The following is a 15,068-nucleotide window of genomic DNA, read 5'->3' on the forward strand; positions in this document are numbered from 1 at the left end:
CTTACTACAGAAACTGCAACTCCATATGTAATAAAAACTTTAGTCTTAACAATAATATTTTAAATAAAATCCTATATACACAGTGTGACAGATTGCACCCTTATGTCATCGCTTTTACAAGACTATGATAAATTCTATACAAAGTATGCCTTGTGAGGTATCATTTGAAAACTCAATCTACTGAACGTTATTGTCCTGGTAAAATGTGCGTAGCAACATTGTATGTAAAGATATAAGATTTTACTGTCAAACATTGCTGTTTAGAAAAGCAGCCCAAACCAGTTCCTCAGAGACAAAAGGTTAGCCAGCACCTCAGCCAAGTGTCAACATAATCAAAGTGGACTATTACAGGGTTAAGTGGCCATTCTTTGGCAGGAAGAAGGATATGAGCAAAAAATTTACATCTTGGCAGACTAACTTACTGTCACCTGAACCCCAACTGGAGATGATTCTCAGAGAGAAGGGAAAGATATTAAAATGAGGAACAGCGGACACAAATCACGTCTCTCTCCTCATCTCTATTCACGGCATCAACGTTTGGAAAGAGAAAAGAGGCATCACTGAACTGGGCAAGTGGTCCTGGGTGAGAGATTCAGCCAGACTGCTCCGCTTCCTGCCGCCGGTGAGTGCGGGAAGGGTGGGAAAAGGACGCCCCCCATACTCATCTGTGGCAGGAAGCGGAGCGCTGCAGCTGGGAGCTGGCGGAGGGGAGCGGGCTGGGGCCGGGCTGCTCCACTTCCGTCGCTGCTGGTGAGTGCGGGGGGGGGGGGATCCCTTCCCCCAAGCCCCCTCCCCCAAGTGACACGGCTGGGGCTGGGGTGAGGGAAGCAGAGCGGGCTGCTCCTGGCCTCCCACTAATCCCCCGGGCCACTCTGGGACTGCGGGACCCCCAAAAGTGCCCTCCCACAGCTCCTGCCCCCAGACCCGGGGGGAGAGCCCCTGACCACCCCCGAGACCCTCAGCCCCTTATCAAACCCCTCAGCCCCGACTTGGCCCGACACCCTTAACACGCTGCTCAGAGCAGCGTGTCAGAGCTTTACCATGTTGCATGCGAACCCACGTTCTATCGGGGTAGAGGTGTAATTCAGCTGGGAGGAATTCTGCATGCTAAAGAGACAAGGAGTTGTTCTCACGGCAAAGCAGTGTAAAAGGCACCCCAATTGGAGAGTTGAGGGGACACAGCTGTCCAACAGTCCAGACTGTAACCTGGAGAATGTTACACACAAGTTTTAATGCTCCAGGACAAATTCTGATTGATTTACAGCCAATTAATTTCAGTGAGGTTACAACAGGTGCAACTCAATGCAAAATTTATCCATAATAAATGAATAACCTAATTATCTGCAATATGGTCTAGTAAAATAATTACAATGTGATATTTTAAAGGTTATTTTATTGCAGATAAAAAGTACTGCAGTATGCCTATGAAAATATTCAAATGAACAACCGAAACAACATTTCACATTTTTATGTCTATCGTTGACAGCTACAACATTTAGACAAATAGAAGTTAAACTAAACACAGAAGAGAATGCCTTCTCATTAAAGTCGTGCCTCATTAATTATGATTCTGGCTTATACGTCATCCCAAAATAATAATTCTAAAGACCAAATTCTACCCTCATTTATACCTCTATAACATAACTGATCTTTGATTATCAGCAGTTAAGTATGCCCAGTGGTCTCTGATGGGATGTTAGATGGGTTGGGATCTGAGTTACTACAGAGAATTCTTTCCTGGGTGCTGGCTGGAGAGTCTTGCCCACATGCTCAGGGTTTAACTGAACGCAATATTTGGGGTTGGGAAGGAATTTTCCTCCAGGGCAGACTGGCAGAGGCCCTGGAGGTTTTTTGCCTTCCTCTGCAGCATGGGGCACAGGTCACTTGCTGCAGGATTCTCTGAGGCTTGAGGTCTTCAAACCACAATTTGAGGACTTCAATAACTCAGACATAGGTTAGGGGTTTGTTATAGAAGTGGATGGGTGAGATTCTATGGCCTGCGTTGTGCAGGAGGTCAGACTAGATGATCATAATGGTCCCTTCTGACCTTAATGTCTATGAGTCTAACTGGAAACTATGGAACTGTACAAGTGTAACTGAGGGAGAGTTTGGACCAGTGGTTAGAATATCATGAACAATTCTGAAGATGTATGAGCAGGAATATAATCCAGCTCTCCCTCAGTTACACTTGTACCGTTCCATAGTCTGCAGTGCTAACAGGAATAAAAAGTAGTAGAATATTATTTTAGTCACAAAAATGAGCAGATCTCTCTCTGAATACACATGGGAGCGGAGATTTGTAGAGTAAGAAGAGGCCATTTTTTACAGAGGCACTTTTCAGAGCATCCACAGTGAAGCACTGATAAGGTGAGAGTAACAACCTTTCAACTACAGTAGGGAGCTCTGAATGTATTTGACAAACATTAGATACCATGTCTGCAGAATAAAAGCTAGATTTTAAACACATCTTCTTTAGTAACAGTCATCTTGTTTCTTCATCAGACATGGAAGTTACTGGAAAAAGCTTACAATGATCAAGGGAAAAAAATATCCACTTATGTACTTTCCCCTTAGTAAATTAAGGTACTACACAACTACAATGATGCACATTCTTCAGCGACACAAACCCATACAACTCTTCAGCTCTATTTGTCAGAATAATCATCCAGGTCATCCAAAGCTGAGAATGGATTTAAAAGAATTTCAGAGAAAATAAACAATGGAGGAAACCTTAACATCTTTCTGCAACCTGCAGGACTTTCCTCCTGAACATGGAAGATACTCAACAATAAAAATTTTAAGACCATAAACACCAAATAGCCAGAACCAAATAGAGCTTTTGTTTACAAACATAAAAAACAATTTATATACTTTTATGGCTGACTATTTCAATTTGTGGTCTCAGCTGGCAAGTCGGCTAAGAATTTGTGTGTGTCATTTTAATTAGATTTTCTTAATTCAAAATTACATTAGGATTAATACATTAGTATTCAGGAGTCTTGGTGGATGACCAACTAACCATAAGCTCCAAGTGCGATGCTGTGGCTAAGGCGGCTAATGTAATACTTGGATGTATAAACAGGGAAATATTAAGGAGCAGTAAGAAAGTGGTATTACTGAACATGGCACTGATAAAGATCATTACTGAACTACTACTTTTCCTTTCAAAAGAAGGAAACTGAAAAATTAGAAAGAGCTCAGATGAGTTACAACAATTTGAGGTCTGGAAAACCTACCTTAAAATGCGATTTATGAAGCTCAATCTATTTATCTTGTCTAAGAGAAGGTTAATAGATGACTTGATCATTGTCTATGAGCACCTACATGATTCTGATAGAAGACAGCTCTTTAATCTAGCAGAAAAAGGTATAACAAGATCTAATTGTTGGAAGCTGAAGCTATACAAATTGAGATTGGAAATAAGGTACATGTTTTTAAAAGTTAAAGTTATTAACCTTTGGAACCACTTATGAAATGAAGAGGATTCCTCCATCACTTAGAGACTTTAAATCAAGACTAGGTGTCTTTCTAAAATGTATACTCTCACTCAGCACAAAGTTATGCAGTTGATGCAGGAATTACTGTGTGAAATTCTATGTCCTATGTTATTTGGGAGGTCAGATTAGATGACATAAGGGACCCTTCTGGTTTCAAACTCCACAAATATATGTTCTAAGAAAGAAAACAGTATTTGGCTATCATGAAGAAAGATAATATTTTTCTGCAACTCACATAAAAACCTAAATACCTAAGTATAAGAGATTGAATTAACTTTTACAAATAAGTATTTACAGTTATGGTTTCATTAACCCTGACTGCATAATTGTGATAAATTTCTGTGATTCTTACTCAGTGATTTTCATCTTTACGGAGTTTTATAAGTGCTAGCTACATTAGTGTATTAAAAAAAACCATTGCAAATTTGATACAATCAGTCTGACTAGCTTACAGGTCTTTAACCATATGAGAATTTGGCAAATGGCAAAAAAATTACAGTCACAAGAGCAAGTGTCTAATTTAGATTTTAATCTTAAACCCAACAGCTTCCCCCCACCCCACCCCCCGCTATTACGGTGTTGTGTTTATTTCTATTTTCCTACACCCGCAATATACTTATAGATATTACAGTGATAGGTGAATGAGAAATATTTTCATGTTAACTGGAAGCTTTTTATGTATGTAAGAGCTTTCCTTAAAGCACTGTACAATAAGAATGCACTGAAATTACTATGGCACGATCTAAACAAAGTAACTGGTGACAAAGGGGGACTTTCCCCAATGGAACATACATGGAAAAGATCTTTTAAAACAAAACCCAACTTATTTTGCCAGCATTTTTCTCTATTTCCCCTACTATTATTGAAGATAAACATACTACACAACTCATTTTCTACTGCTTGACTAGGGACAAGTAATAATCCTGTGTTTATAACAAATGTCTGTTAAAGAAGAAGTGATCAAGGTTCCAAATTTAGCCTTGTGACCTCAGTACAGCCACAGAAAATGAGATGTTTAGGAGAAAGACTATTTAAACACCATCAGTATTTTTAAGCATTACCAAAAGAAGAAAGGTAGACATATACATTTGTTTTTTGAGCATGATATACACCTCTACCCCGATATAACGCCACCCGATATAACACAAATTCGGATATAACGTGGTAAAGCAGTGCTCCGGGGGGGGGGGGGGGGGGGGGGGTTGACTTGTGTTTCTAAAGGTAATAGACATTTAAAATATGAAAAGTCACAGTTAAGGTAACCAAATAACATTAGTTGTGCCCCAGAGCAACACCCCCTCCCACCTTTCACTCTTTGTTCTTTTAATATCTATTTTATAAAGATACATTTCTTTTTGGATCAAGGCCTTATTCTAAGGGCTTTAGAGGTCCACATCCTAGACCACACACATCTAACATGTGGAGAAAATACTGTAATTGGATTGCTTTTCAGGCCACATTCACTCTGATACCAAGTGTTATTTTCCACTGGGGACCCAATGTGCAGACACTAAGAAATTCCAGGCTTTCTTTGTGCTATTCTATTGCTGTTGCTCCCAGGAGTGGCTCAGCTTTATGAAGATGTAAATTCAGCTGTATGCACATGCTCACCAGCATGAAACCATGTATATAACAACAGGTACCGTAAGACTAAGCAATCTGGCCTGACTGCGAGTTCTGTCCAACATCACCCCTCTAAACATTAAAGAACAAATTCTGCAAAGCTACTTGTCACCTAAGGTGAAAGACATGCCACATATACGCTGTTTAAAAATGTGTTTCAGCTGAGCCATTGTCTTAGCTCAAGGCACCCCATTTGGACAATTTCCCTAAGGAACCCAACATCACTGCCATTGGCAATTAATTCAAACAAAATTAATGCCTATCATGACAGATCCAACAGTCCAGACCCCTAATTTTGATATCAGATGCCATCTTTGTGTAAAACTCAATAGCTTCAGATATGGAATGATCAGATGTACTATAAATGAAAATAAGTGAGGTTTTTGTGATTCCTCCCTTTGTAACTATGGCCAATTAGAAGATGTAGCCCAAAATGCTTGTACAATGCTCCTCCCTCAGCTAGTCAATGATTAAGATACTTAGACTAACACACTTAATTTGAATGTCTATGTAGATAGTACACATAGTGTGACTGCAACTTACTTAGTCATGTGACATCCTCTTAAAAGGCAGTCTAAGGCCTGGTCTACACTAAGAATGGGGGTCGAACTAGGGTACGCAAATTCAGCTACGTGAATAGCGTAGCTGAATTCGAACTACCCTAGTTCGAACTACGTACCCGTCCAGACGCCGCGGAACCGAACTCCGCGGCTCCAAGATCGACTCTGCTAACTCCAGCTGCCGAGGTGGAGTACCGGAGTTCGAACTAGCGCTTCCGGAGTTCGAACTATCGCGTCTAGATCAGACGCGATAGTTCGAACTCCGGAAAGTCGAACTCACCGTGTCGACCCGCGCGGTAAGTGTAGACTAGCCCTAAGCCTGACAGGATACTTTGACTTTACTAATCTTGCCAAAGATGCCTTTCCCAAGATCAAAACGAATCCAGTTTGCAAGCCATTGCAGTATATTGAGACTAACCCTTACTAAGTTTTTAGAACAAGTTGCTTTTGATATAAAACGTGACAAAAAAAAAGAATTGTACATGAATTAAAAAAAACAAAACAAAACCATGATTAACAACTGTTTTTCCTAAATTTCAGCTGTCAAAAACAATTTGTCCAAATTACCTCTAATTTGCATTAAAAAGTATCTTCTAGCCACAGGCCATAAACGCAGATTTAAAGTAGAAATGGTCTTTTGAGGAGTTTTGAAGAGTAGGTGGGTGAATTAGAGTTTGTAACGGAAAATAAACCTCAACTCTACAAATCTACTGTATGTTCACAATTACTTACACACACACACAAACTACAATAAAAGAATATTAAGGATGCAAAGTGAAGTACTCAAAAGTTATGAAATGTCAGAATTGAGGTTGCCTGGGCAACCTCAATTTGCCTCACGGTGCATGTAAATTCATAGAATCACAGAAACGTAGGAGTGGAAGGGACCCAGATAGGTCATCTAGTCCAATCCATTGCACTGAGGCAGGACCAAGTATTATCTTGACAATTTCTGACAGGTATTTGTCTAACCTGTTTTTAAAAACCTCCAATGACAGAGATTCCTCAACCTCCTTAGATAATTTGTTTCAGTGCTATCCCTACAGTAAGAACATTTTTCCTAATGTCTAACCTGAATCTTCCTTGCTGCAATTTAAGCCCATTACTTCTTGTCCTGTCCTCAGTGGGTAAGAAGAACAAAATTACCAATCTCCTCTTTAACAACCATTTAAGTATCAAAGATTTACATATACTCTCAGGGTACGTTTATACTTACCGCGCGGGTCGACGCGGCGAGTTCGACTTCTCGGAGTTCGAACTATCGCGTCTGATCTAGACGCGATAGTTCGAACTCCGGAAGCGCCGCGGTCGACTCCGGTACTCCACCGCGGCAGGAGGAGTTGGCGGAATCAACCTTGGAGCCGCGGAGTTCGCTTCCGTGGCGTCTGGACGGGTAAGTCATTCGAACTAGGGTAGTTCGAATTCAGCTACGTTATTCACGTAGCTGAATTCGCGTACCCTAGTTCGACCCCGGGGCTGTGTGTAGACCAGGGCTCAGTCTTCTCTTCTACAGACTAAACAACCCCATTTTTTTTTCAATCTTTCCTCGTAGACCTTTCTAGACCTTTAATCATTCTTCTTGCTCTTCTCTGGACTTTCTCCAATCTGTTCACATCTTTCCTGAAGTATTGGACACAATACTCCAGCTGAGGCCTTATCACTGCTGAGCAGAGTGGAAGAATTACTTCTCTTGTCTTGCTTACAACCCTCCTGCTAATACATCCGAGAACTATGTTTGCTTCTTTTTTTTTTTAGCAACAATATTATATTAATGACTCATTTAGTTTGTGATCCACTATAATCCCAAAATCCTTTTCTGCAGCATCCCTTCGTAGGCAGTCATTTAGCATTTTATGTGTGCGCAACTGATTATTCCTCCCAAAGTGTAGTACTTTGCATTTGTCCTTATTGAATTTCATCCTATTTACCACATGCATCTGACGAAGTGGGTATTCACCCATGAAAGCTCATGCTCCAATACATCTGTTAGTCTATAAGGTGCCACAGGACTCTTTGCTGCTTTTACAGATCCAGACTAACACGGCTACCTCTCTGATCCTATTTACCGTATATACTCGTTCATAAGCCGAATTTTTTTAGTAAAAAAGGGAAGCACTAGAGAAGGGGGTCGGCTTATGAACGGGTATAGAGAGGGAGAGGTGGGACACAGCCCTTCCCCCCAACAGAGGGAGCAAGGAGAGGCAGTACAGCCAGCACAGACAGAAGGGAAGAGGTGGGGCCAGAGTCTCTCCGCTTCTGGCCACGCTGCTCTCTCCCCAGCCTCCAAAGCAGCTGCTGCTCTGGGGCTGGCAGGCTGCAGCCTTGCCGCTCAGCCCTGCCCCCAAGAGTAGGCTGTGGCCATGCTGCAGCTGCACTGCCCGGTCTGGCCTGGCGGAGCAGGCTGTGGCCGTGCTGCCCAGCCTGCCGGAGCAGCTCCAGACAGGTCAGAGACATCCTCCCCGGCCCTCCCCAGATAAGGTGGGAAAGGATGGTATGGGGAGAGTGTGGAGGTCTGAGGCTGGCGGGGGGGAGGGGGGGGAGATCATGTGGGGGGGTGGTCACAGGGGTTACTCCCCTGACTCCCAGCTTCTCCTCCTCCCCCCTCCAAATTTCCCCACCAGTTGCTGTCCCAGCCCGTCAGGGTAAGCAGCTGGCGCACCAGGACACTTTGTTAACTTAGGTTTACCTCAGTGCCTGTGGATGCTCGAAGTAAACAAACCATCTCAGCCCCACAGTGGCTTATCCTGATGGCCCGGGAGCCAAAGTTTGCTGACCCCTGAATTATAGGGTCGGCTTATGAACTGGTTATAAAAAATTTCCATTTTTACTTATCCATCTTGGGGGAGGGGGAGGGATCGGCTTACAAACAAACCGGCTTATGATTGAGTATATACCGTAATTAAAATCATTTCTCCAGTTTGTCAAGACTACTCTGAATTCTAATCCTGTCCTCCAAAGCACTTGCAACCCTGCACAGCTTGCTATTGTCTGCAAACTTTATAAGTATACTCTCTATGCCATTGTCTAAATCATGTTATGAAGATATTGAATAGAACTGGATTCAGGACAGATCCCTGGACTGGACTCAGGACCCCACTTGATATGTTCTTCCACCTGAATTGTAAAACCGCTGATAACTACTCAAAGTATGGTTTTCCAGCCAGTTGTGCACTCATCTCATATTCGGTTCATCTAGGCTATACTTCACTGGTTTGTTTATGAGACGGTCATATGAGACAGTATTAAAAGCCTTACTAAAGTCAAGATATAATACAGTCTTTAATTACATGATCACATACTATTCCCCTCCACCTCCACGGACATCTACCTCATTCAGTTCTACGGATGAATCACTGTAACATAGTGAAGGAGGCAACTGTCTACAAGATCCTTGCCTTATTTCAGGGGTTCTCAAACTGGGGGTCAGGACCACTCGGGGGTTGTGAGGTTATTACATGGGGGGTTGCAAGCTGTCAGCCTCCACCCCAAACGCTGCTTTGTCCAGCATTTATAATGGTGTTAAATATATAAACAAGTGTTTTTAATGTATATGGGGGGGGGGGTCGCACTCAGAGGCTTGGTATGTGAAAGGGGTCACCAGTACAAAAGTCTGAGAACCCCTGCCTTATTTGTTGATGAAATGTATGGAATGAGGCAGAAAAAGAAATGCTGGTCAATACAGCTACAGGATGAGGGTAGGGTTTAAAAATGTACCAGAAACTTAATAGCCAGAGGCTAGTACAAAAGACAGGAAAAAGCTCTACAAGTAAGATCAAGGGACAAAGTTTAGCACCATTGCTATAAACCCCTTTGCTGCTAGAGAAGAGGAGGATGCTGGAATTCCTAGCAGTTGCTGTACTCAAACATTTCTTGGGGACTTCACCTTTATTATTCCCAGTTTCTGATTAACAAATCAGAATCCCCAAGAAGAGATGAGGCTCTCTCTCTTCTCTCCATTCCTAAACAGTCTCCTAGTTGCTGGAATGCGTGAGGGTTCTCACTGCTCCAGGCAACAGTTTCTGCAAAGGGACATTCTCTACTATTCTGTCCTTCTAACAACCCCATGGCTGTTGAGAAAGAGAAGTAAGGGATTCTGCAACTTTTCATTCTCCTACTTCATGAACAGCTGCAATGCCTGTCTCTGCTGTTAGTAGATTTCTCAATAGTAACACAGAGAGACAGATATAAATCTGGTCAGTTTTGCGGCTTCTAAGGGAATTCTGAACTACGGTGAAACTGGTCATATTCATCTCAATTTCATTCTGCTTGCCAAAGCTAAGAGGAACAAATGTGGCAGTGGAACAATCTGTTTAGAGAATCAGGGATTCAGCACAGAATTAGTTAACATTAAATAAGTTATATTTGCATCCATAAGGGCTAGAAACAATATTTTAAATGAAAGATCAAATTCTGCAAATATTGATGGTTTAGGCCTTGTTCCAGTTACTAAGAGACGTGTCCTACTTCCCAACCACAAATGAGCAAGTAGACTTTTCTAGATCCAAGAGAGTGAGTGAAGTGGATTATTTTCTGGTTTATATATCATCAGAATTGATAGCTATATTCTAACTGCAGAATCTATTACTGGTGATGAAGCACAAGAAAGAAAGAAATCCCATCTTGGCTTTCAGATTCCAACCTGTGTGTGCAATGCTGGCAGCTTTAAAACAAAACAAAACAAAAAGAAACTTGTAAATGCAGCATATTTGATACAAAAATCAGAGCCAAAGATGGAAATTGCAATAAAGTTTTTTACAGAGATGACTTACAGTTTAGCTAGCAACAGTCTGAAAATATTTTACCTACCAAGTAACTTCTAGATAAATATATTTTTCTCTAATCTTTAAGGTTTTTTTTCCAGCTTGATTATTTTGTAGTTTTTACAACATTTTGTGCATATTCAGCATCACTATTTTCCCACTAGTTAGTCAGTTTCCCCTGTTTCTGTGAGCCTTTCATGGAGCAACAAAGAAAAAAAACCAACCATTTTTAAAAACAGGGAAGTACAACTGCATAAACATAAATATTGGTAGAAAAACTCAAGAGCACCTGTTTGTAACTCATTTTTTAAAAGCAATCAAATTTTACGTTAATAGCATCCCTTTTGGAAAAGATATGTTCTCCAACACCTACGCACAATGAATACCTGGAAATTAGTCATGTGAAAACATGAGCAACAAAGTGGGTAAGGTAATATCTTTTACTGGACTAACTTGTGAAAGATGTGCTTTCAATCTCCACAGAGCTCCTCTTCAACCATGGGAAAATAGTTGTACTTAGTCATGAACTCTTCATTTTGTTTTTGTTCATATTACTTTGTTACAATTGTTGGCTCTGATTCTGCATACTGTTTTATATGGCAAATCCTGAGCCAGCGCACAGTCCCATTCACTTGAATGGGACTCCACGAAGATACATGATCAATGTAGTTGAATATTTATGAATACCTTTAATTTCACATACCGAGGAGAGCCTGGTTAACTCACAAAGAGTTTACATATTGGTGGATAGTCCCCATCACATCATCTTTTGATTATAGATCTAAAACAGGCATGTCATATGTTCAATTCATCTAACCATAAACACTCCTCAACCTTCTCCTGCTCCCCCTTAAATCCATACAGAATAGGTGGCCTGTTGTCAAGTCATTAAAAAAAATATTTAAGACAGTGTCCAATAAGCTAACAACGATTTCATGCTCTCACCTTTCACTGAGAGTCAGCTTCCTAATGTCTATACACATACTACTACATTGAATGGCTGTGGTGTGTGCTTCATGCATTTGGCATTTCCCTGATTGGATTCAGAGATGCAAGAGTAGCCCCTCCTGATGCCAACGAATAGACTGAATACTAAATGTACCAGAAGACAATTTTGAACAGAATCCCTCCTCCTTCCCCCAGCTCTCACTGCAGAACCACTAGCATCCGGCTCCAAGCAGTGCATGGATGAGATCACAAAATAAAGCTCATCCATACAACTGTCATCTGCTTCTCAGTCGAGTCAGCTTCCTCTTCCACAGAATGCTTTATATTTGAAAAGCGCCATCAGCTTTGTGTTATATTAGTAACCCATTCATTTCCACTCCAACATTTTCTTTCACAAAAGGCAAATTATTTTACCTTTTCCTGATAAACATTTGTAAGGACCCATGTATATCAAATAACAATTAGAGAGACCGTATCAAAAACCTCAAGATAGAGAGAAAGAAAAAGAGAGAAAGGAAATAGACAAAGAAACGGGGAAATAATGGGATCTCTCATTTCCCTTTCCCGTACATTAAAGGAAAAGTTGCATTTTTCTAATTATGGAGTGGAGGGGCTGCTGGACTCCAACTATGGGGGCGTTTTGAAACGGGGAGAGATTCAAAAATAAAAAGGACTCGATGAAACAACAAAATCCGTCAACGGAGGAGGAGAGATTTAAAAATAAGACGACGCTGGCTATAAACAATAAGCCCACACTGCAGGAGACTCGCCGTCCCAGGTGAGCGAGGACGGGAAGGGATGGCTGTGTCCGCGGCGGCAGCTGAAGAGGGAAGTCTCCCTCCCTCCCTCCCCCCACCGCGGGACACGTCTGTGTCGGGCAGGGAGAGGAAGAAAGCGATTTAGCGGCTCCATCTGCATCCAGCGTGGGCCGGCGGCTCGGGCTCGCCCGTGGGCAGCGCGGGCTGATGGGCGGGGCGCCGCGGGGGAAGGCGGCGGCCGCCGGGTGGGAAGGGTGCAGAGCAGCCAGCAATCCGGGAGGGGTCGCGTGGAACAAGCCGCCCGTCCCCGGGCGGACAGCTCGGAGGCTGGGGCACCGCCAGCCGCACACCCCCTCGCAGGGCAGAGGGGGCGGCGGCCATGGAGGCGCACGGCGGGACGCCGCAGGGACGGACGGTGCAAACCCCCGGCGCCCCAGCTCAGACCGGGGGGGGGGGACTGGGGCAGGAGCATCATCACTTACCCCCCCGCGAAGGAGACTCGCCGGGCAGGGGTGTCCCTAGTGCCGCCGCTCACTGACCCGCCATCTCCTCGTCGCCAGGGGGCGGGACGCACCGGCTCCGGCTCTGTCGGTCTCTCGCTAGCAACCGCTCTAACGTTATTCCCTGAACATAGCGGCTAACGGCACAGAGCGGGGCGCGGGCACTGCGCAAGCGCCGCCCTAACACATACACACAATGCGCGGGGGGAGGGGCAAACGGAGTCCGAGTCCCGACTCCGAGAATTACTGCGCAGGCGCTCTGGCGATTGAGGACGCCCCAGCGAACTCTCAATGCGCTTGCGCCACATCCAGACAATGGAGGCGCAAACTCCTCTTGGAAGCGGGCGCACATTACGCATACACCAAGGGGCACAGCGTGAAGGAGAAAAACATGGATTCCCTCTTGCCCGAGATTACTGCGCGTGCGCTTCACCCAGACACTGCGGGGAAAGAAACAGATGTGCTGGAGGGGAACAGTTGCGCAGTGCGCAGGCGCGATCTGACCGCATACAAAGGAGCGAGCCGAATGCAGCAACTCTCGTCTAGACTCGGGGAGGTTGTAGCCCCTGGGAACTACAATTCCCAGGGATCAGAGGATGGCGCGCTGCGTGTTGGGAGATGTAGTCTTTGGAAGGACACAACGTGAGTCTGTGCCGTGTTACTGGGCGGAGCTCTGCGGGTGACTCGCTCCGCTGGGGGCCTAGGAGACCGTTTCCTAGTTGGTTAGCAACAAGCTTCCAAACTGCTTTGGGAGGTCAGGAGGGGAGGTGGGTGCCGCATAGCCGTGTGGGAATTGTAGTTCTGCTAAGAGCCCCGGGCTGTTTGGGGGGCGGGACAGTGAACGACACGGAACTACAACTCCCGAGTGCTGTGGGGGGAGGACTCGGGAGCGGGAGGCTCGGGACGGCTCCTCGCTTCTCCGGGATACAGAGAAGGGGCGCAGAGGCTGGAGCCCGGAGTCTGAGCGGGCGTTGCCTCACGGCCTGAGACGCGGACTCTGCCCCTATGCGGGAGGCCCGGGAGGAGTCCGACCTGGAGCGGTATCAGAGAAGCCTTCGAGGTGAGCGCGGTCCCCGAGACAGCTGCCGCCTCGCTGCCCCCCGTCCCGCCCGCGCCGACCCGTCCTAGGGCCGCTCTCTGTGCTGCCGCTTGTCCCTCTCTGTGCAGCACTGATCCTGCCCGCACTGCTCCATGCCGCCTGCCCCCTTCTCCAGTCCTGGCAGTGCCCACTCCCCCGCCGGCTGAGTCGGTGCCTGACGAGGCCCGCTGCCTCCCAGTGCTGGCTGCTCTCCACTACCTACCTGGCTGCTGACAACATGGACCACTCCTATGCGTGCCACCTCTTTTCCTGCCACTGCCCCGCCACAGTGTGCCACGGGGCTTCTTTGCCTGGGGCTGCCCCGCCTTCTCCACCTCTCTGCTCACTGTGTCGTCCCAAGTTTGAACTACAGTGGGGTAGAATTACCGGAGCTGATGCCCCTTATGCTGTCTTAACCATCCCAGCCAGTTGAATCAAGTGAACCAGACTGAGAGCTCCACTGTGCCTGGGCCCACTGCTTTCAGATAATTCTACATACTTCCCCACCACTATGAGGCTGAGTCAGTGCCAGACTTCCACCACATCCCCATTACTCTCTATCTCACTGGGGAAGAGGAGGGACAGCTCCAAATCAGCTGCTTCACTCCCCCTCACCCTTTCTTTAACACTTTGGAAGCTCCAGTAGCACCAGCACCTCAGATCAAAACCACAGTTTACTGTAGATTCAGATGTGCATTCTACCTATCCGGAGAAAAATCACCCCCCTGAGCACAGCAAGTCTGAGCACTTTAAAGCACTAGTGTAGACAGGCTCCCAGTGCTCGGAGCTAATCCCCTTGTGGAGCTGGATTATCAGGAACGTTGGGAGAGCTCTCTCCCAGCACTCATGCGCAACCACACTCGCACTTCAAGCGCTGCCACAGGAGCGTTCCCGCAGCAGCGCTTTGAAGTTTCCAGTGTAGACATACCCTTCTCGCTAAGGGGCTTGAACAACCTGAGTATCTGTACTGTAGAGGAGTGGAGTTTTTGAGCAGTCCAATCTACAATACAGTTAAGTTGGTTTGGGGAGAAAGTGAAGATTTCAATTGTTTTCCTCCTAAAATGGGAAGTTTTGACATTTGAAAATTTTCAACCAGCTCTAAATGTAATACATGCCACTGAAATTAAACACTTAATCGTATATCAGTTGCAGTGTGAGGCCTTCTTGTATACACACACAGGTTTTTACCACTTTAGGTAATTAAAATGATGCAACTCCTCTAGTGTGGACACATAGAATCATAGAATATCAGGGTTGGAAGGGACCTCAGGAGGTCATCTAGTCCAACCCCTGCTCAAAGCAGGACCAATTCCCAACTAAATCATCCCAGCCAGGGTTTTGTCA

At 44.9% G+C, this 15,068-nt stretch overlaps 2 protein-coding genes across 17 annotated transcripts in view; one reads left to right on the top strand and one right to left on the bottom strand.

Moving 5' to 3' along the window:
* CEP170 (centrosomal protein 170) overlaps nucleotides 1-12,888 on the bottom strand; it is a 199,841-nt gene extending 186,953 nt beyond the window's left edge. For 7 of the 9 annotated variants that reach the window (XM_045008472.1, XM_045008469.1, XM_045008468.1 and 4 more), the window contains exon 1: nucleotides 12,629-12,887. The gene's annotated coding sequence lies outside the window, so the exon portion shown is untranslated. Of the gene's footprint in view, nucleotides 1-12,628 lie in introns of all 9 variants that reach the window. The other 2 variants (XM_045008470.1, XM_045008473.1) reach the window with 2 other exon arrangements.
* A 43-nt stretch (nucleotides 12,889-12,931) lies between these two features.
* SDCCAG8 (SHH signaling and ciliogenesis regulator SDCCAG8) overlaps nucleotides 12,932-15,068 on the top strand; it is a 152,454-nt gene continuing 150,317 nt past the window's right edge. For 4 of the 8 annotated variants that reach the window (XM_045008480.1, XM_045008478.1, XM_045008477.1 and 1 more), the window contains exon 1: nucleotides 13,501-13,706. In XM_045008480.1, coding sequence (XP_044864415.1) covers nucleotides 13,652-13,706 — 55 coding nt within the window. In that variant the 5' untranslated portion in view covers nucleotides 13,501-13,651. Of the gene's footprint in view, nucleotides 13,289-13,496; nucleotides 13,707-15,068 lie in introns of those variants that run through there. The other 4 variants (XM_045008474.1, XM_045008482.1, XM_045008476.1 and 1 more) reach the window with 3 other exon arrangements.

The sequence above is a fragment of the Mauremys mutica genome, chromosome 3, assembly GCF_020497125.1.
Source record: "Mauremys mutica isolate MM-2020 ecotype Southern chromosome 3, ASM2049712v1, whole genome shotgun sequence".
Classification (NCBI taxonomy): domain Eukaryota; kingdom Metazoa; phylum Chordata; order Testudines; family Geoemydidae; genus Mauremys; species Mauremys mutica.